Source organism: Pinus tabuliformis, chromosome 1_2 (genome assembly GCF_031772625.1).
Source record: "Pinus tabuliformis cultivar Carrire ecotype Pingquan chromosome 1_2, CPIR1, whole genome shotgun sequence".
Taxonomy (NCBI): domain Eukaryota; kingdom Viridiplantae; phylum Streptophyta; class Pinopsida; order Pinales; family Pinaceae; genus Pinus; species Pinus tabuliformis.
Window position 1 is genome coordinate 590,768,469 of NC_142298.1, and position 23,001 is coordinate 590,791,469.

The 23,001-nt window shown below is 41.1% G+C and overlaps 1 protein-coding gene across 1 annotated transcript in view; it reads left to right on the forward strand.

Moving 5' to 3' along the window:
* LOC149207036 (rhomboid-like protein 14, mitochondrial) overlaps nucleotides 1-22,315 on the forward strand; it is a 43,605-nt gene extending 21,290 nt beyond the window's left edge. Inside the window, exon 3 of the mRNA XM_089395647.1 lies at nucleotides 21,496-22,315. Coding sequence (XP_089251773.1) covers nucleotides 21,496-22,269 — 774 coding nt within the window. The 3' untranslated portion in view covers nucleotides 22,270-22,315. The remainder of the gene's footprint in view (nucleotides 1-21,495) is intronic.
* The last annotated feature ends 686 nt before the right edge of the window (nucleotides 22,316-23,001 follow it).

Here is a 23,001-nt window from a genome sequence, read left to right on the forward strand (position 1 = left end):
TCTGCTTTCTGTTCAAATTTTGCTTTATCTGTTACTGATGATGATCTCAGAACTATGAAGGAAGCAGTAAATTCAGAGGATGGTAAACTCTGGAAAGAGGCCATGGTTGATGAAATGGCATCTTTGCACAAAAATGAGACTTGGGATCTGGTGGAGTTGTTGGCTGGAAAGAAACCCATTGGCAGCAAATGGTGTTCAAGAAGAAAACAAATGCAGAAGGAAAGGTGGAGAAATACAAAGCTCGGTTGGTAGCAAAGGGTTATTCCCAGGTGCCAGGAATGGATTTTGGTGATATTTTTTCTCCTGTTGCCAAGGTAGCTTATATTAGATTAATTTTATCTATTGTTGCTGCTTTTGATTTTGAGGTAGAACAGATGGATGTGAAGACATCATTTCTTCACGGGGATCTGGAAGAGGAGATGTACATGAAACAACTTGAAGGTTTTGCGGTTAAGGGTAAGAAAGAAATGGCATGCAAGTTAAAGAAGTCTCTGTATGGGTTAAAACAGTCACCAAGGATGTGGTATCAGAAATTTGATACATTTATACGGGGACTTGGCTTCACCAGAAGCAAAGCAGATCACTGTGTGTATTTTAAATTAATTGGTGACCGTGTTATTTATCTGGTCTTGTATGTGGATGATATGTTGCTGGTTGGAAATGACAAAGAAATTATCCAGGATTTGAAGACCCAATTGTCCTCCAAATTTGACATGAAATATCTTGGAACTGCAAACTATATTTTGGGCATGGAAATTAAAAGAGAACGGGCAAAGAGGAAGCTTTGGTTAAACCAGAGAAAGTATGTTGAGACAATACTGCAGAGGTTTAATATGCAGGATAGTAAACCAGTGAAGGTTCCTATTCCTATAGGTGTGAAGTTATCTGTTGAACAATGTTCCAAGACACAAGATGAGGAAGAGGACATGTCCTGTGTTCCATATGCAAGTGCAGTCGGTAGCCTGATGTATGCAATGGTCTGTACTAGACCAGACATTGCACATGCAGTGGGAGTATTGAGCAGGTTTATGTCAAAACTAGGGAAGGAGCACTGGACAACAGTGAAGCGAGTTTTCAGGTATTTGCGTGGCACTAGTGATTATGGTTTGTGCTACCAAGGAAGACCAGGATTGGACAAAGTGTTGGATATTCGTGGTTTTGTTGATGCAGACTGGGCTGGAGATCTGGATTAGAGAAGATCTACAAGTGGGTATGTGTTTAACCTATTTTGGAGGTGCAGTCAGTTGGATGAGTAAGAAACAATCTGTAGTGGCACTATCAACTACAGACTCAGTATCATAGAGTTGATTCCTTAAAGACATCTTTTGGCCAATGTTGTTGATTGAGTACAAATTAATAAGAGTATCATAGACTTCCTTTGATGTAGCCAATTCTAAAACAAATGGGATTAAATGGTCCTTGAGAGATTCAAATAGAATTCTTTGAGCCTTGACCTCACCCTTCCTAAACTTTACTTTCCTTGCAGCATCATTTTCATTTGGTTGAGGTACTTTACCTTGGACATATTGCAAAACTTCATGTTCTTCTAGGACAAGATCAATCCTCTTCTTCCATGCTTTGAAGTTTGATGCTCCTTCAAGTTTGTTTCCTTCCTTGCAAGAGGGAACCATTTGCTTAGAAATCTTGGACATAGAGATAAGATTTCTTCCTTGAGAGAGAGATTCAACAATGTGTGATTTTCAACTTTCTTTCTTCACCAAAGCTTTGATACCATGCTGAAAAATCAAGTGCAATGTAGACTAGCACTAATTTTTGAACATGACAATTACTTATGATTATTTATATGTCTTCTTTTGGCATTTACAACTTCTTCATCAAGCAATTATACTTCAAAAATTCAACCATACAAGAATAAGAAAAATAGAGATCATAATGTAGAGAATCAACACAATATTTACGTTGGGAAAACCCACATGGGGCAAAAACCCAACAATCCTTAACTTAGAGAATCAATTCAACAAGAGAGACATCAAAGTCAAAATGATAGACAAACTGACCAGCAAGATTGTCCACCAAGGATCCAAATCAAAGCCCTCACAATTTGCCTTAGCCACCTCAGTCAAGGGGTCTACAACATGGGTCTGAAGTTTGACCTATCTTCCACAGGAGTTCAGTCTTAACAACAAAGAGATATCATAGAGTTTCAACCCTTTTCCACAAATAGTAAATATAGAAGTTTCAACCTCTTTTCACAGAGAAAAACCACATATATCTCGGTGTTTTTCCACAAAGAATTCACCACAGAAGAGTTGGCTTGATCCACAAAAGTTTCGTCCCTTTTCCTCATAAAATAATCACTAAAACTTCGACTTCTTTACAGAGATTAGTCTTGCACTTTGATGTTTTGATAAGCTTCTTATTCTTTTCGTTCTGCTCTTTGTTGTCCTTCATATGGCTAGAAGAAATTGATACTTGATACTCAGATTGATTCATGCTTGAGAAGTGGACGAGTGCCTCATATATATAGTGATCAATGGGTCGAATGGGTGCCATGAAGAGCAGGGCCGACTTGGACAACTTGTGGAGTCGAAATAAAATTCAAAATTTAAAATTTTCTTTTGATAAATACATGAATAATATAATTTTATTTTGAGCATGAAGAACATGCTTTACATAAACAAGTACATCATTGATAAAAATATTTTAATATGAAGACCAACCGTAGCTACAAACTTCAACATATGGGTTATAGGAGGGGCACTACTTGGAAAGCCATGATTGAGATAGCGTAGTTCAACTTTCCAGTGTGTCATAATTAACACCTTCCATCTTACATTACAAGCCCTATACCTCACCTCCATGCTTTGGGTACAATTTGTTGTCGGTTCTTTAGGATTTGGCACTCATATGTCCACATACCTTGGGTGCGGCTCGAAAATGTTACCTTAGGAGGTTGATGCAGCTAAGAGAACAAAAAGAGCAAATCATGGCCACAATCAAATAAAAGAAAAAAAAATCAAACTACAAATTATGGCCAGGGACATAAAGATTAGCAAGTGGGCAAAAGCCTACTATGAGCTCTACCTCACTCATGTGGCCATCACTTGGTTCCTGAGCACATGTTGTTCCATTACATTAAAAGAAAGAGCCCTTGCATGTCCTGATTCCGATGAGAAATATACTAACTGAACTTAAATGGGTAATAAAACTGCTATATCATACAAAGCAAGCTCTAACCCTTGAGCTATGAGCAGTAATGCAAGGAAAAATCAAGAAGAAGTAAAAGGCACACAGGGGGGTGGAAAAACAAAGGTCGCGCTGGTATGTCATGCATCCATGAATGCTCCCTTCTCACATCTATACACTCAGGATGTAGACACCCCCATTAGCTAGTCCCTTTGACCATGGCACTTGGCCATGAAGCACTTTTCCCTCCATTGCCATCAATTATCATTCACTAATACCTATCAATTGAAGGGTGGACCAGGGAAATGTTACTTATCCTTAGGGGATAAAAGCACCTAATAGGGTTGACCTTTAGTCACCTGTACCTAGGGACGAAACACCTTTGCAATATCATGGTCCTGATTTTGGAAAGGGATCCTTATCTAAAGAATTAAATTGCCCTTAGCATTCAAGTGTGTTTCACTTAGATGCATTATTGATCTTAGTCCTTAATGACTAGTTGCTTTCACTAGAATCCATCTTTCTTTTGTTAGGTGGTTCAAGAACTCAGGCCTTGGGCACCTACTCCAAAGGTACCCAAGCCCTTCCTAGGAGTACATTGGCACCAATAGGTGAAGTGTTGAGAGTTTGGAGCCTCCGAGCAACATCATCATCTGGCACATGTCCCAAAGAACCTTCAATACCTAGGGTGTTTGTTGACTTTGACCCGAATTTGAGGATTCTTCAAGATGACATAGATGGACCCAGCGTGCCCCTGGGTTGGCCTTGACACAACTTGATGGGCAGTAGTTGATTCAGAGCCCAGTTGAGGATGGTCTCACATTGAGAGACTAGGGAGGGCTTGTTGCACTAGAAGAAGCCCTAATGTTGGAGGAAAGGAGGTCACTTTTAGCATTTGGAGGCCCATGGAGACCACTTTGTGGCACCCCAGCTAGATCTTGGGACCCCACTGGAGGCAATGAGGTGAATTTGAGGGCTAACCCTCAAATCATGGACTTCACTTGCATCTACGCCAACTAGGACACCTCATCGCCCTTGGACATGGCATTTGGAGCACTTATTGTTGATGACATCAACATGAGAGAGTTTACGAATCACACATGTGGGCTAATTAGGGCATGTTTTGATAAAGCTAGTGGGTTGGCTTGTAACCTGAGGGCATTTTAGCATCAAACTTGTTTTAGGGGCTTTGCTAGGCTAATTGTTAGTCATACTCATATAAATAGAGGAGAGAGTCGAGACTTATTGTATTGGATCATCACTTGTGACTTATTTCGTCCCTCTTGGAGTATTTTGGCCTTTTTTTTTCTTGTAGAGATGTGACTCTATGATGTACTCTTGCTATTTGGAGCTATTTCTTTGGTCTTGGAGATGTCATTTTGGAGCAATAAAGGCTTGTTCATGCATTCTATCTTGTAAGTGTACCTTGGATTTGATAATTTTTTATTCTTGTGTCTAATGTATGGAATGGTTAATTATCTAGGGTTTCTATTGTGCTAGTTATTGTTGAAAATCATTATACGTAATCTAGATGATAACATTGTATGCATTACTCACCTATAGAATGTGAATGGAAATCCCATTGGTGAATCTTTAAACTAGCTCTCCCAATTGATTTTGCTCCCTCACAAAAGTGATAGCTACAGTTTTGAGACCTAGGGTTTCATTATTCTCTTACTCCTTGCCAAGATTTAGCATATTTTACACTCCCATGGACTCTTACAATCCCAAGGATTAGGCATTGACCTTGGTCACTTGGTTGAACATCCATAAAATTTTACATAAACATCAGTTTACCTCTCCTAATTTGATTTTCAACCCCTTAAGGATAAGTTGTTAGCTAGGGCTAGGGCACAAATTTGGCTAGGGTTCAAGTTGTTGGCTTGTGGAAGGATTCAACATTGGAAGGAGTGTTGGTTGCCTCAAAATCAACCCCTTTTAGTGGCTAATCCGTCCATTTCAAGGCTAAACTCTTTTTCCCTAGATATATCTTGCCCTACAAAAAGCCCTAGTTTGCCCTAGGCTTCAACTAGGGGCTTGTTGAAGGCTTCTTGTTCCATTGGTTGCTAGTATTCATTGTTTGGAAGCTTTTTCTTGGCCTTTTGATTCTAAGGGTGCTACTTTGGCTAGCTATTTTTCAAGCTCTAGATAATTTGTGTCCTAAATATACCTTATTGGTGTATGTAAATTGCTCTATTATGCTTGTTAAACCTTGTTCTTAGAAAGAGTTGTCCTCTCTAGGTTTATCTCGTTACCTTGCTCCTTGAACTTAGCATATCCTCTAGGTGACGTAACTACAGGGAAGCCTCCCTAGTGGTCAAAGTCCACAAAAGAGCAGGAGGCAGTCGCTGTAATGATAGTGGGCCACACTTCATTGTCGTCCCTTGGTCTAGCTCTTGTGTTCTGAGCTATCCTCACAAGACTTGCTAGATTTTGAGGCAACAAGACTAGTCACAAATCCTAAATTTTATAGCATATATCTCTGAAAGTATAGTGAACCAAAATCTGAATTTTTAACTATATGTTCCCTGTGATCTCTCTTCAATATACTCAAAATTTCACCATCTGAAGCATCCCAAAAAATAGCTATAGCAAAAATGACGAGTTGACTCATTTGAAGTAGTAAAGCCTTGGGGTATATGCTCTGATAGCAAATGTTATGAACCTTGCACCTTAAAAATAATAAGAAACCAATAATTACAATCGACTTCAATGGGGAAACCTTCTTCTACAATGAATACAATGCACATGACAAGATTTGATGATCCTAAGACTAGGTCTCCTTAGTGTATATATATATATTAGGAGACAAAGGGTACAATAGTAATAAAATGAGGCCATGAACGGTTCTACATAACAATATAAAATAAAAATGTAATCACTCAATATCAAAGGCTTAATAAGGGGTTTTAAGGTTAACATGGGGCTTATATAGGGTTTAACAAACTTTCTCTTCCAATTACAATTGAGGTTATTGATTCAATTGATTTTCATATTGTGCAAACTAAGATAGAAAAGGCTATATAAATTTTGTCACTTTTATACAAGATAACATTCATGTTTATACCGGCCCTCAAGGGGTAGCTCAGTTGGCATTGACCGTGAAAATGCAGTGTTATGTGTGAGGAGGTTCGAGGTTCAACCCCCCCTCCCCCCCACCGATTCACCTGCTCCTGCGCAAGGGGCAAACGTAGGCACCTAGGGGTTATAGTTGGTAGTGGTTGGAATTGGCCCCAAGTCACAGAATTACAAGACCAACCTAGTCGTTGATTTTGTTGATAAAAAAAAATTCATGTTTATACCTATCCGTTCATTTGCAATTTATAACTGTGCATTCATTCATGGATCACACATACTATCTGTAATTCACAAGTTGACCGAAACACAATAACTCCATTAAAATCAAGATTTGACATTGTACGAAACAAAAAATGATGGAATACTTGTCTTAAAAATTACTATACCTGTTACCGAGGGTTTGACTGGTTGGTCAAGCAAGGGTGGTGATATTCCCCCACTAGGGGTAATGGGTGCCCCCAACTTAGTGACAGGTTTATCCCCCAACCCCCCCAACCCTCGCGTCCCAACTTCTAGGTGTTTCTTTTGGTCAGTTTTTGAGTGGGTGTTTGGGCATCATTGCTAGCACAAAAAATTGGACATGGTGATAAAGAAAGATCCTACCCCCTAGTATCATTGACTTTCCACAAATTGGTGTCATGGACAAGACAAACAAGTTGGGTGTGGTGATAGATAAAGGTCCTATCCCCTAGTAGCATTAGCTTTCCACCAATTGAGGTGTTGATTGGAAGAAGCATTCAAGTTATAAAGTGGTAGATTGTGAACCTTGAAAATGGTTGTTGTAGGAGATTTCACCATCCAACCATAGTCATTTATACTCAATAATACTCCCTTTGAGTTTTGGAAACATTATGAAAAGATGTTTAAGGGAGACTAATAATCTCGACCTTGGAACCACTTTCCGAGCAAGAGCACCCTAGGGAGTGTGCCCCCAAAATTCGAGAGCACGCTCTAGACCTTTTGGGCATGCTCATTGTCAATTTAGGAGCATGGCACTCCCAAGGACTCTCCTAGAGCTATGGAGCGCGCTCCTAAGGTACTCCCTTAATGATTTGTATATGCTCCTTGGACACTTTCTTTGTGCTCCCTAAAGATAATGTTAAATTCTTGAAGTAAAAGGTTCCTTTTACTTAACTTTTTAACATTACCATTAATTGTTTCAAGATGTTTGAGAGTGGTTCTAGGCTCATTAGACTTCATATGGAGAAAATAGAATTTCGTATCCCATCCAAAATTCAACAGACTTGACAGTTTTTAGGAATTTAGGGTCAATGTGATTGCGACATTTCATTAGATTCTATCACATATGAGAGTATGTGATTGGAATTTAATCAAGAGCAACAAGCCCTATATGTACCCTAGTGTTGTTGATGTTGATTGTTGAACTCCTTTGTCACGGCCTTTGCAAAAATGTACCCTGTTGAATTTTCCATGGCATATGAGAATCTAGGTTCGGGTCTTACAATCTCTTACACAACTAATTCAAATGCCACAACAAGACTACTTTGCACAACAAAAAACACACATCAGTGAATCATCTAGCACACATGACAATTTTTAACTTTTTCAAACCCTTCTTTGTTATATTAACAAACTATAATACAATAGTCTAGGGCTCCCGTACCAAGGATCATGGCCCTCATACAATCACTGATACAAGAATACAAACTAGGGCTTGGAGTCAATCACTTTGACTACCAATCAACCCTGAACAAGACAACACTTGACCTACTTGTTGATGGTGGCCACACACAACCCTTTCAGTCCATGTGTCTTGAACACATCTGGTGGGTCCTCTTGCCTTTCCATCTGCAGCTCCTCAATCTTCCTCCATCAATGAATCCTTCTCCTTTAGGTCACTGAACACGACTCACCAATCTTCCCTCTAGCTGATCATTGGTCCATTAACGAATCAACACATAGGGCCTTCTTGTGAGTTGTTCACAACTCCTACACTGTGCATTGCTGCTCCTCAACTCTTTGGGACTTCTTCCCTCTATTGCCTTCCTGTGCTGCTCCAATGATCTAGGTGGCTCCAGACACGTAGAAGTCCAAGAGGGCTAAAAAATGGTCAAAATTCAAAGTGTTCAAATTTCAACAAACTCAGCGTTAGATCAAAGTGCTCGTCGCTCTGATTCGAACGGTGTGAACGACACTCAAATTCGAGCTCGTATGAGGAAGTTAGAGCAAGTCAAAGTTGTGGTCAAAGTTGGTTGTGGGCCAGGTTTAAGTGTTCTACAATTAGACTGACACCAGGGCGTGGAAACTTAGCTCCCGAGAGAGGGAAAATTTGTGGGTTGATTAGTTTTCCCAATAACCCCTAAATTGGCAAAAATCAAATTATTTGATTATTAAAAACAAAAAAATAATTAAAAAATATTGGGGGGCGGGTTGTCACCCCTGCCACTCCAGCACCACAAAACAAACAACCATATAAATATGGGGTAGGGGTTTGGTTGACTGGGAACCCCGCCCCGTGGCCCACACCACTGTAGTCAACAACCGAGACCGACGGGGCTCGAAATCGCTTGGCCCACGTGGCTGATCCCCATCGGGTGGTCTCACAACCACCCTCCGCACTGTTGAAACGACATGTTATAACAAACCACTTGTTAAAAAAACCAACAACACGCCAAGTTAGGAGGGGAGTGGCGAGATTTGATCCCCCGACTTCCACACCTTTACTTCTCCGCCTTAACCAACGCGCCAATGAGGGCGCTCTTGTAAATTCCGCCCACCAACATTATATTAAACCCAACCTCATTCGACCATGGGGGGAACCGACAAAGCGTGTGGAGGTGGCGGAATGGAGAGCGGACTGCGGAACCATGAGCCCAGGCGGAACCATGCCCAGACAGAACCATGATTTGCAGTTCTAGGAGGTGGAACCATGATGGCATGTTTTTCGAGACATAAAATCTTTTGTAGAGAATATTCCTTGATCCCTGAAAGATTCCATGGGGAGGTAAATTTTCATTGTTAGAATGATATGAAGTTTAAAGTCATTTTAACCAAAATTTCGCAGAGAACGTGATGGTGAAATCAGAATCACCATATGCAGTGGATTTGCAGAGTCCTAGCAGAGCAGAATCTTTGAAGAATATTCTAGATTCCTTGGAGGCTGAAAATTGACAAAGTCAAAATGTAGCCGAGTTTACACTCAAAAGTCTCAGAATCTCGCAAGGATCATGATGGCGAGATCAGATTCGTGATTTGAGCAACAGATCCCCAGTGAGTGCAGAGGACAAAATCTTTGGAGAATCATGGGGAATCTAAAAGATTCCTAAAGGCCTAGATTTTGACAGTATCAGAATTTGACAAATGGATAGTCGATCTTACACCTCTCGACAACAGAAATTCAGTGGTGCAGTCAGTTTTTGCAGCTGAGCCTTGCATTTTTCGGCCAACTTCAGAGGTGCAGGGACATGAGTCAGTTATGTCATGTTTTCCTTCATAATTGCTAAGATGATGTATTATGTTTTGAGATCCCCGCTTGATGTTATGTTGTGGGATCGCTTTTGCCACATTATGTGAGATGCATTTAGCTTGTCATGCTATGTATTATTGTTGAGATCCCCGTGTAACTATGTTGAAGGAATACTCATTGCCACATTGTGTGAGATCTAGTTAGTTGCCATACTGAGAGGAAGCCTTCTTGAGTGAGAATTCCTGTAAGCAGAACGTCTCGTGGAGAGACAAACCACTCTTTTTTGAGGTTGTATGACCTTGCTATGACAAAGAGTCTTCCATGTACATCATCATCATTTCTAGCAGCATATGAAGTGGCCTCCACCATCTTGACACCGGGCCCAGAGACGTAGTCCACACTGGACAACTTCGTTATCAAATGTCTCGTGTTTTGACTTGCTGATTGTTGTCATGTTTCCTCTTGCTTAAGCATGCATATGTGTTCTTGTATGCTCTTTTAAATGCAATTCTAACAACACCACAGAAGCAAAAGATCTTGGATGATTTTGGTAGCTAAAGGAACCCGGATCAAGTTTGGTATTAGAGCGTGAACAATTGAACGTGAACAATTGAATGTGCAGTAATGGAGGATGACAAAGAAATGTATGAGAACTTGCTAAGGATTTCCAAAATGGTGGACATAATGTACGAAGCTTACGAGAAGAGAATAGAGGAAGAGGAGAAAGAAAAAGCCGAGAATGATGATCCTTCCACACCTTCCACTGAACATTCATCGCCTCCATCATCTTCTCATCATTCAAATGAGGAGATCAACCAGAGCCTTCAAGCAGATAACAATGGATTAAGGAGACTTCTACAAGAAGAGAAAAAGGAGAAGCAGAGACTAAGGTAAACAGTGTTGATCGTTCTTCAGTTTCATCTTCACACGCTGTTATTTCTGTTGGAAATGTGGAGATACCCATTACAGGAATTGGCACGAGACTCCTTACCAAGATGGGGTATAAAGGAGGAGGACTTGGTGTTAATGGCCAAGGCATGACTCAGCCATTGGAGGTTGTGCAAAGACCTCGATTCGCAGGTTTGGGATACATCGAAGGGGAATGCTGAAAGGTGTCAGAATCTTCCACGACATTGTTGAAACCGTTGAGGAAAGAGAATGATGGGAACACATCACCATCATCCCATGGTAGTGCACATTGCAGAGAAAGAGCCGAGGCAATCTCTTATTGCCAAAATTGCACTAGAGACAACCAGGAAAGGTATAATAAGTCTCAGTTTTCTAGTGTTCATTTTGATTACAAGCATGTTGTTAATGATGAGCATAAATCACAGCATCGAAAAACATGTAGTGTTTGTGGTTTACATAACCATGTGATTGTTGAGTGCTGGAAGAGAATGGTAGCACGGAAAAGGATTAGGCATGAAAGGCCTTCTCCATAGCAGGGAAAGAAACACGTTAAGCAAATCTGGAGGAAGAAGATTTATTGCAGTCATTGCAACAGAGGTGGTCATCAAATAGCCACGTGTTGGAGGCTCCATCCAAAGCAACGCCTTAAGGACAAAGCGTTTGTACAAAAACCAGTTGAAAGAGTTGATCAACAAGCGAATCTCCCACAGGGAGATGACCCATTCACTTTGATGAGTGAGAGATGGTTTTTCTAGTTGTTTAGCTTGTCATGGCCGTATTTTTGTAAATCATTTGTTGCAATTTACATTGTAAAAGTGATGATGTTTTTCCATCACCCGTTGAAGCAAAAATGATGTTTTGGCCTTGTCTTGATAACTGGGGTATTGTTTCCATTTCAATGTAAACTTGACCACAAAGTATGTGTTATAAACTTGTGGCAAGTATGGGATGCTTGGGTCATTAGTTGGTCATGTAAATTAAGCATGTAATTTTCAGAAATTTACTACAGGTTTGCAGAGGATGCAGGTGTCGGCTCATCGCTTATGGCTCCGAAGAACAAAGGTGAAGGAGAAGGAAGGGTGACCTATCAAGACAATTGTGGTGCAGACGATGTGCACAGTTGCAGATTATTTTTCATGCTTGTGGAGGACCAAAAGCTCCTCAGTGGGGAGGAATGATCCAGGTGGCTCCAGACACATGTAGAAGTCCAAGAGGGCTAAAAAATGGTCAAAATTCAAAGTGTTCAAATTTCAACAAACTCAGCATCAGATCGAAGTGCTCATTGCCTTGATTCCAACGGTGTGAATGCCATTCAAATCCGAGCTCATATGAGGAAGTTAGAGCAAGTCAAAGTTGTGGTCAAAGTTGGTAGTGGGCCAGGTTTAAGTGTTCTACAATTTGACCGACATCGAGGCGTGGAAACTTAGCTCTCGAGAGCGGGTGAATTTGTGGGTTGGTTAGTTTGCCCAATAACCCCTAAATCGGCAAAAATTGAATTAATTGTTTATTAAAAACAAAAAAATAATTAAAAAATATGGGGGGGGGGGGGGGGCGGGTTGTCACACCTACCACCCCCGCTCCACAAAACAAACAACCATATAAATATGGGGTCAGGTTCCGTCTGACTGGGAAACCCGCCTCGTGGCCCACGCCACCAGAGTCAACAGTCGAGACTGGCGGGGTCGAACCCGCTTGGTCCACGTGGCCGGCCCCCACCGGGCGGTCTCACAACCATCCTCCGCACCGTTGAAACGACATGTTATAACAAACCTCGTGTTAAAAAAAATCAACAGCACGCCAAGTTGGGAGGGGCGAGATTTGATCCTCCGACCTCCACGCCTTTACTCCCCCACCTTAACTAATTCGCCAATGAGGGCGCTCTTGTAAATTTTACCCACCAACATTATATTAAAACCGACCTCATTCGACCATGGGGGGAACTGACGAAGCGTGTGGAGGTGGCGGAACGGAGAGCACACTATGGAACCACGAGCCCAGGCAGAAGCATGCCCAGATGAAACCATGATTTGCAGTTCCAGGATGTGGAACCATGATGGCACGTTTTTGAGACAGAGAATCGTTTGCAGAGAATATTCCTTGATGCCTAAAAGATTCCATGGGGAGGTAAATTTTCATTTTGTCAGAATGATATGAAGTTTACTTTCATTTTAACTAGAATTCCGCAGAGACGCGATGGTGAAATCAGAATCACCATTTGAGCAACAAATTTGCAGATTCCCAACAGAGCAAAATCATTGAAGAATCTTTGACGGAATCTTCTAGATTCCTTGGAGGCTGAAAATTGATAGAGTCAGAATGTAGCCGAGTTTACACTCAAAAATCTCAGAATCTCGCAAGGGTCATGATGGCACGATCAGATTTGTGATTTGAGCAAAAAATCTCCAGTCAGCCCAAAGGACATAATCTTTGGAAAATCACGGGGAATTTAAAAGATTCCCAAAGGCCCAGATTTTGACGGTGTCGGAATTCGATAAATGGATAGTCGATCTTACACCTCTCAACGACAAAAATTCAGTGGTGCAGTCAGTTTTTGCAACTGAGCCTTGCATTTTTCGGCCAACTTCAAAGCTGCAGGTACATGAATTAGTCATGTCATGTTTTCCTTCATAATCGCTGAGATGATGTATTATGTTTTGAGATCCCTTCTTGATGTTATGTTGTGGGATCGCTTTTGCCACATTATATGAGATGTATTTAGCTTGTCATGCTATGTATTATTGTTGAGATCCCTGTGTAGCTATGTTGAAGGGATACTCATTGCCATATTGTGTGAGATCTAGTTAGTTGTCATACTGAGAGGAAGCCTTCTTGAGTGAGAATTCCTATAAGTGGAACGTCTCGTGGTGAGACAAGCCGCTCTTGTTTAAGGGTGTATGACCTTGCTATGACAAAGAGTCTTCCATGTACATCATCATCATTTCCAACAGCATATGAAGTGACCTCCACCATCTTGACACCGGGCCCGGAGACATAGTCCACACTGGACAACTTCGTTATAAAATGTCTCATGTTTTGACTTGTTGATCGTTGTCATGTTTCCTCTTGCTTAAGCATGCATATGTGTTCTTTTATGCTCTTTTAAATGCAATTCTAACATCACAGAAGCAAAAGATCTTGGATGATTTCGGTAGCTGAAGGAACCCGGATCATCCAATAAGGACAAACTTAGGGCATGGAGGGTTGCCCTTTTTCTCACTGCAAATGTCCTCCTTTGACAGTGAACTAGGGCTACCAATTTGGCTCTCTTAGCTGTAGTCCCTGAGCTCAATACTTCTGCCTCTCCTAGCATGCTTGATGTCCATCTCCAACACTGCACTTAGGGCTCTCTGTAGTAGTCACATAAATACCCTCCTTACTGTACGTGGGTTGCCATACACTAGTCCCAATTTGGACCACTATCCTGCACTGCCTCTTGTGCTTCAGACTTGCCCATCTTCAATCAACTCCTTGACTGATCTCGGGCCACCAGAACTGCTCTCACCTAGGGCTTGTAGATCTGCCCTCTAACAGTGAATAGGCTACCTCCTGATCACTGTTCTTGGGCTCCACTATATTGCTGCTCCAAACCCTAGGGCTTCTTCTCACTGTTGTTCCAACCATGAAACAGTACCATGATTCTTCAAATCTACTTTGAATACAATACCAAATTTTTTGCCCTTAGATCTAGGGCTTGGCACCAAATTTTCCCTTCTCTAGGGCTTATACACCTCTGTCTTAGTTCCTTTAGGACAGATCTTGTCTTCATCCTCTTAGGCTCTTACCTAGCCTAGAGACTGCCTCTCGCTAGCCCTTATTCCTCACTGTACAAATCACTCCTTTTCTGTCCAGAACCATGCTCCTCTTCTCTGATTTCAACCACCCTAACCTTCAGATCCATCCGCATAGACAAGCATACAAGCGACAACATTGTCACAGGGTATGAGATCTAGTCTTTAAGTGTCTCGACCCTCCTTTTCATCATGAATCTGAGTGTATGTTGTACATACTTTTTGGATCTGTAGCAACATGGAATAAGCCCTCACGATGGCTCACAAATCTCTGTCCTATTCATTTCAATAACAAATCCAACAAATCACGTCACCTTGCATCCATTTCTCCTTGAAGGCATCCTGCTAGGTCTCCAAGACTCCTTCAATTTTGAGCTTCCTTCACTCTGAGGTTCTCGGCCCTGTCTAGGGTAGTCATAAACCAGCGAAAGGCTTCTCCATGGCTCTTATCTCATGCGTTGCTACTTTTGGAGAATGTGGCCATGCATTTAACAGTTTGCTAGACCTCTCGGTCATCCAAACTAGGCCTTACAACCTTCCTGCAATGCCCAAAAATCCTCGGCCTTACTGTAGAGAATTTTCTCCTTAACACATGCCCAAAGTTGCCTTCTAACTTGACCATCCAACCTCTGTTGTCCTGCAAAGAACCAACACCATGTCTCTTCTGTTTGTGCCTGAGGCAAGTGGCCTTCCTTCGCTTGGCCTTCACTTGAGAAATATGCACCTGTGAACATCTTTCTCTATAGCTCTACTAGGCCAACTCGACCTCCTTGAGGACTACATGATGATCTCCTTCTTGCTTGATCAAATGATCACTTCACATGATTGCCTTTAGCCTCTCCTAGGCCTTCTTTAAATAACTTCTCCTGAGCCTCTTAGGAACCCACTAGAACTTTAGGGTTTTAGTCCTCTTAGACTTAGGTTTTAATTTTTCTTTTTAGAATTTTAAACCCCATCTGGGTCTAAAACCCCTTCACTTGGGTTCTTTGCCCACAAACCCCTTTTGTGACCAAACTCACACAAACCCCATATCTAGGCTTGTGGAGTACCTCCCAAGCTACACAATTCAACACTCCCTCTTAGCGAGGGAGGTACTTCCACTGCTTGGAAGTAACCATCATCACTGACGACACTAGCTCATCTGGCATCCATCACTACAACATACTCTGTAGAATGGATCATACTGTCTCTGTAGTGTCTTTTCCTCATTAGAACCTGAAGATCTCAACCTTCCTTAGAGCTGCTCCCTTTGAAACTAGACTCTCTCTAAATCTACACAATCTCTACTGGCTCATTCTACTTCCACTGTGCACACTCTGATCCATTGGCCCTTTAAAGTAGCTCTGATACCATGTTGAATTTTCCACGACATATGAGAATCTAGGTTTGGGTATTACGAGCTCTGACTCAACCATCTCAAATGCCACAACAAGACTACTTTGCACAACACAATAGTGAATCATCTAGCGTAGATGACAATTTTTAACTTTTTAAAACCCTTCTTCATTATATTAACGAACTATAATACAACAGTCTAGCGTTGCTATACCAGGGATCACGACCCTCATACAATCACTGATACAAGAATATAAACTAGGGCTTGGAGTTTGGTGTCGCCTAACTTGTACAGGCAAGATGCGACAACACTCAGGGCGGGGGTTGTCACTTTGATCCCTGCCCTCTCCGTTCTAGCTGTCTCCCTACAACAAGCTATGGGGGGTAGTCCCTATGAAATGTAAAGATGGGAGACTTGTTGGCAACCAAAGAGTCTGGGAGACACGACAAATTATATTATTTTCCAATTTGGATCACTAGTGTTTTTCAAAACAAAACTTCCTAAGAAATGCACCTTAGATTGTAGAGGGGGATTGGTATTGTTAACCATTACTTTGAACAAAGGTTTTGTTCTAGAAGGGGCCAGGATGAAAGGTTTGTAGGGTTCTCAAGATATGGGCCATAAACTGTGGCAGTTGAGGCTGCAGTTTGAGAATTGCAAGGCAAGGAAAGTAGGCGTGAGAGCTTGCATTCATCGAGGGATGATTGCCAGGATTTTGTTGAAGTATTTATTTGGAAATCACATCTTTAATTGTTAACATAACCATTCTTGAAAGATTAGATATAGTGCAGAAGCCTAGGCATAGGGGGAGGAAGAATTTTCAAAGTTTTCACTACCAAAACATGATCCACAATGGAAATGTCATGGGAGATCTGCTGCAGTGGAGTTGAAAGTCATCCATTTTGGGTCATCATGTGCCATCCCAATTAAATCAACTATAATTCATAATAGTAGCTAGTTTGTAATCATTGCATCAAAATTTCTAGTTGAATGATCCAATTGGATTCACAAGGCTCAACTCAAAGGATAGAAAGTTATTTTGAAAATGAGATTGTTGGACAAAATCTCATGTAGGTGGTTTATTTTCTTCTGCTTGCTCATTGAGAGCAACCAATGTTATATTTGAGAATTGCCATATTTATCTTTATGGTTTGGAAAAAACTAAGATGTTGATCAGATAATGACACATGTTTGAACACCTTATAGTGTGTGTTTAAAGGAATTCTTATTCACATTCCATCTATTTATGAATATTAGTTGAGTATGTTACACACCAAGAGTGGGTGACCCCATAGGAGAAAATTTTTCTCCCACAGTTCACATCCAGCCACCCAGCCAGCAGCCTCTGATAGCCAACACTAGCCGATGATGTGCCACTATTCATCTTTGCCACCTGCATCAGTCATATGCCTCACCCATCTCGCAAGAGCACTTGAACGAAGGTGGGTTTCAGATCAAAAGGTACTTTATTCATTTTGCCATCTAGTGCTTATGCTTATTTGTACTTTGGGCTTTTGATATGGATTATGAGGTGACCTAGAAGAAAGAAGGGTTTTGACCGTGATCTTGTTCCCTCACCTTAAATGGGGGGTCAATCTTTGATCCTACTCTAGTGGGACCCCCCATAATGGCCCACTGGGTATAAGAGGGGCACTACTTGGTAAGCCTTGATTGAGGTAGTATGTTCTATCTATCTCGATTCCATACTTACCACTTTCCATCTTACATTTCAAGCCCTATATTCCATCTCCATTTTTTAGGTTCAATTGGCCATTGGTTCTTTGGGATTTGGCACACATACATCCTCATACTTGAGTAGGGCTCGAAACTTTGCCCTAGGAGGTTGATGTAGCTAAAAGAAAGGAAAAAGAATATAATGGCCACAAACAAAATAAAGGAAAGATTATCAAAATGCAAAAGATGGTCAGGACATACACATTAGCATGTGGGAAAAAGCCTAGCATGAGCTCTACCTCACCCAATATGGCTGTCACTCGGTTCGTGAGCACCATATTGCTCCTATACATCACGAAAGGAACCCTTGCATGTCCCAAACCTGATGGGCAATAAACTACCTCATCATTAAGGGGTAATACAATTGTTATACATCATACAAAACAAGCTTTAACCCTTGAGCTAAGAGTAGTAATACAAAGAAAAATAAGAAAAAGTAAAAGACACACAAGAAGGGTGGAAAAACAAAGGTTGGATTGGTAACTCATGCATCCATGATTGCTCACTCCTCACATCTATACACTTAGGATGTGGATCTCCATTATGCTGGTCCCTTTGACCATGGCACTTGGCCATGAAGTCTTCTCTCCTCCATTATCATTATTGTTCACATAACACCTGTAGTTGAAGGGTGGACTGAGGAAATGTTACTTCCCTTAAGGGTTGGAAACACCTAATAGGTGGCCCTTTGGCCACTCCTACCTAGGGAAGAAACACCTTCACAAGTTCAAGACCTTGAATTTGGAAAGGAAGCCTTGTATGAAGTGTTAAATAGCCCTTTACATTCAAGCTTGATCCATTTAGATGCAAAAATGATTATTGTAGTAATGATTTGTTGCTTGCTAGACTTTATGATGTGATTGTTAGGTGGTTCCATAGCCATGACCTGGGAACCTTAACTGGGGCCCAGGCCTCTAGAGAAGCATATTGACAACCACAGGTGAAGCGTTGAGAGCCATAGGACTTCAAGCAGTAATAGAGCATCACACACACCTTTGGTTACCTCCAACACCCATAATGTTGTGACACTTTGCCCTACATTTGATGACTTTCCGAGATGATGCACCTAGACTCAACAGGCCCCCAACTGGCTTATCACTGCATGAGGAATGACAGTTGATCCAAGGCCTAAATGAGGATGGTCTCACCCTTTGAGACATGAGAGGGCTAGCTCCACCTTGGAAGCCCTCAACATCGGAGCAGAGATTGGCACTATGGCCATTTGGAGACCCATGAGACCACCTTTGTCCCCCAAGATGAATTTTGGGGTCCACAGAGGGATATTGACAGAAATTTGAGGGCCAACCCTCAGAGGTTGATTTTAGAAGGCCTCTACAACTTGCTTGGCACCAAGAAGCCTCAATGCATGCCTCACATGGCCCTACGCATGGATGACATCATCCCTACGACTCACACGTGTGGGAAAATCTTTATGTTTTATGTCATGGCTAGTGGGTTGGCTTGTAACCCACATCATCATTGTAATTTCACATGAGATTTAGGGGCTTTCAGGCTAAATAGGTATTGTTCCTCCTATAAATAGAGGAGAGGATCATTTTGTTTCTCATCATCACTTGGACTTGGATATTTCGGCCTCTTTGAGAATTCCAGCCTCTTGTTCTATGGGAAAAATGTGATCTATGGAGCGAAATCATCTTGAGCATTTATTTTTGTCTTTGGAGAAGTTACTTTGGATCAATAATTGGATTGTTTCATACATATTGCCTTGTAAGTACCTTGTTATTGCAAATTTTTGATTTCATGTCTAATGTATGGACTAAATTGATGATCTAGTGTAATTTTGTGCCCTAATTTTGTTGAAAATCGATTTATTGGAAACTAGGTCATGTTATTGCATGCGTTATTCATAGTATGATACATTGATATGTGAATGGCAATCCCCTTGGTGATCTCATGTTAGCTCTCCCAAGTGACCTTTGATCCCTCACAAAGGTGATAGTTAGGGTTTTGATGCTAGGGCATCAAAATAGCCTTACTCCTTTGCAAGATATAATCAATTTTAAGAACCCATAGACTCCATTGACCCTATGACCAGGTACTTGCCTTCCTTGTTGATCATCTCAACTTCTTATCCATAAAATTTCTCTCTCTGTTGACCTAATTCGACCTCTTTAAGGCTAAGTACCAAGCTAAGGTTTGGTGCGAATTCCTAGGGAGGAAGAATTTTGGAGTTTGGAGAATCTAAATACCAAGAGTGGAGTGGTTGTCACAAAATCACTTTTTCTTGGTAGGCATTCACTTCAATTTCATCCATAAATTTCTTTGCCCTAGTTGCTTGTCCTAAGGTAACCCTAGTTTAGTTCTAGCTTCAACTTGGGGGCTGATTTGAGGGTTCATGTGCGATATCCTTGTTGAAACACATTGTAGGAAACCCTTTCTCTTCACCTTGACCTTAGGCCATTCCAACTCTCAGCCTACTAAACCAATCTCAAGTGTTGTGTGCATAAATTTGGCCTCTCTAGGGAAAGAAAATCACTCTTACCCTTTGATTGGAGCCTTGTACTTAAGCTGTGTCTTTCCCTTGGAAGCCTCTAGGTCACCCTTGTACCTTCATACCTAGAATATCCATTATAGGTGACCATATACCGAGACTCCTCCCATTGGTGAAAGTCCATATAGAGAAAGGGGTTTTGGCTGTGGTGACAATGGGCCACTGCCCCATTGTCGTCTCTTGGTCTAGTAATAGCCTTGTAGGCTACCCCTCTCCAAAGCCTTCTAGATTTTGCGGCAACAGTGTATCCAATCATGGGAAGGAGATAGTAGTCCACATATTGAATTAGGTGAAGCAGATGCATCATCTGTTCTAGGTCAACTGGTACTTCCTTTGACCAGAGCTGTGTATGACATGCACACTTGAATTCTACTTCAACCCTTCAAATCCTTAAGCTCCTTATCTCCAAAGTTTTTCATTCAAACGGCCAGTTTGGATGAACTCATTTATATTTTAGATTTTGTTGTTCATAGTTAAAATTGTATGTGGGCTAATGGGGCTTTGGTTCACTGGTGATGTTAATGGGGTATTAAGCCATCCACCTGGGTTCTATTCCCACTGTGGTCTACCTTACCCAAATAGGGAATGTCCAAAGGGGATGAGGCTGGGTGCAAGTCTCTGGTGATTTGGCAGAATGGATAGCCCTCAGATCTGGAACCGAAGTTGAAGGAAGTCCATTGTATGCTGTGCTGCCCTTGACGCCGGGGCATGTTTATCAAATCAAATTCCAAATACACGGGCACAAGAGAATGCATTTCCTGTGTTCGGAGAAAGACTTTGCATTGCAGATTATGTTTGGGTATACAGTCCTCTTGGACATTCCTACATATTTCTTCAGAAGCATTTTAGAGTTCTATGGAGTTGTTTCCCCAATTATTTTTATAAGTTTGGAAGATTCCTACTAACATTGCATACTTTCAGGGAATTTTAGGCTGTTTCCAAGCTCTCTCAGGACATTCCTAGACATGGCAGTGCCTTTCCCATGCATTTCACCCAAGTCGCAAGAGCTACTAGTTTAGGCCATTCCCAGACTATTCCAAAACCACCCAACTTGTTTTGGTTCATTTCATGCTAAATTTAGTACATACATGTATTACTGGCTGGACCCCAGACCCTGGTTGTCATCCCCTTGCAGCCCACGAAATCAGGACACAGGATTAAAGGATATTAATTTGTCCCATATATTTCTAAACTTGGAAAATGTAAGATCTTGTAAGTCATATAAATTTATATTCCATGTACTACTTTCTTCGAAACCCCAATCTGAATCTTATGCTTATTAATGTTTTCACAAATATGGTTCTATGCATCTTTGTATTTATCTGGTTTTTGTCATTTTGTTACCTCTGTTTATGCTTGAATGTTCCTAGCATTTAAATGATGTCTTTTCCACCATGTGCATCTACTTTTGTGGAAATGCTTTTCAGTTAGTACTAATGTTATTTCAATGTTGCAGTGTTGTCATTCCTCTGTTGTTGTATTAGTAATTATATCTGTTAGCACTGATTGTGATTAGGATTTGCAATAGTTTTAACAACTGAGTCCAGTACAAATGAGCTTGCAGGGCATGGGAGTGAAGCAGTGGTTCATGCTCTTATTTTATCATGTGAACAAGGGACATTTGGCATATGACATTCTTTCAATCCTTTGGAAAGGTGTGCTGTTAGAAGGCTGCATTGGAAGTAAGCAGTTTGTCTTAATGGTATTGACATTGGTGGCCATATCTCATGGCTTGCTAATCTTGGCAGCAGAACTCTGGCGACTTTCGGATGTAGCAGACATATGTTTTCCTCTTTGCCAAGTTGGCTTAACTGGATTACAGTTTGCTTTGAGCTTCATTTTGACTACCAACTATGAAATGTATAGATCAGTTATAGCTTTCCCTTGCCAGAATCTGTATAGAGTGATTGTTTCAGCAATCTATTCAGTGGAGATTAGTTTTGTATATTTCTTATGCCCGCTGCTGCCTATCTCTGGTCCCGTGTGTGGTACTGTAGCAGGTTTTCTTTACTCACATGGGCCTCAGCTATACAGAAATTTGAATTCATGGTTCTTCCTGCTTCCTAAGGACATGAGGGCTGCAGATTCAGAACAACTTACTGAAACCATAAACATGGTTTGGAGGTGTCGAGCTTGCACATATGACAGTTCAGTTATAACAAGCCCATATGTATGTGCTATGTGTGAGACCCCCAAATTTGAGTTCATTGGATCACCTGAGGTTCAAGTGCACCCTCATGTGGCAGGGTTAGTGTGGAACTGTGCCAGGTGTACATATGAAAATGGCGTTTTCTTTCACAGTTGTGAAATTTGTGGAACAAATCGCCCTGTCAATTGATTAGGGAAAGGCTTTTACAATAATATTCCTGTCATCTGACCATGTATGAAGATTCTCATTGTGGTGCTGTCAAAATCAGTAAAATTGGATATCCTTCTGAGCTAGAAAATGCAGTATTAAACAACAGCTTAAATATCCACCTTGTAGACAAGCTACTAGAAAAAGCAGCTGTTTGGTTCCTCTTTGAAATAATAGAGGGTTGTGTGTAGCTGCGTGATTGACTTTCATGGGACTGAATTACATCAGAACTTATTGATAGGAGTCCGCATGACAATGGCTTGAAGGTGGCACAAATGCGTGCAGAAACAATGACAGGATGAATTTAAATACCAAAGTGAAAGAAGTAGAAAATCGACATGGTATTTATTGCATGGCCGGCTACAATTTTATCTCTGGAAAATTGCATGATTGGCTAGGAATTTTATCTCTGGAAACAACAGGAGTTGTAAGAGGGAGCTACTTTTACAAAGCCAGAACTATTTTCCTACCACCTTTGGGTTTTCATTTACATATGGAGATGTACATATTGCAGTTTTCTGATTAAGAAATTGAGTGTACAGAATGTTTGTCAAAAGTGTTTTTGTTGAATACTACTACTTTTACTATTATCTTGCACAAGCAGATGAAGGGTCTAATGTTAAAGTATTGGTTTTATATGCCTTAGCACCTGACGTACTGAAGCTATGTTAATGAATGTGAACTATGTATAAATAGCACATCAAAGTGGCACAA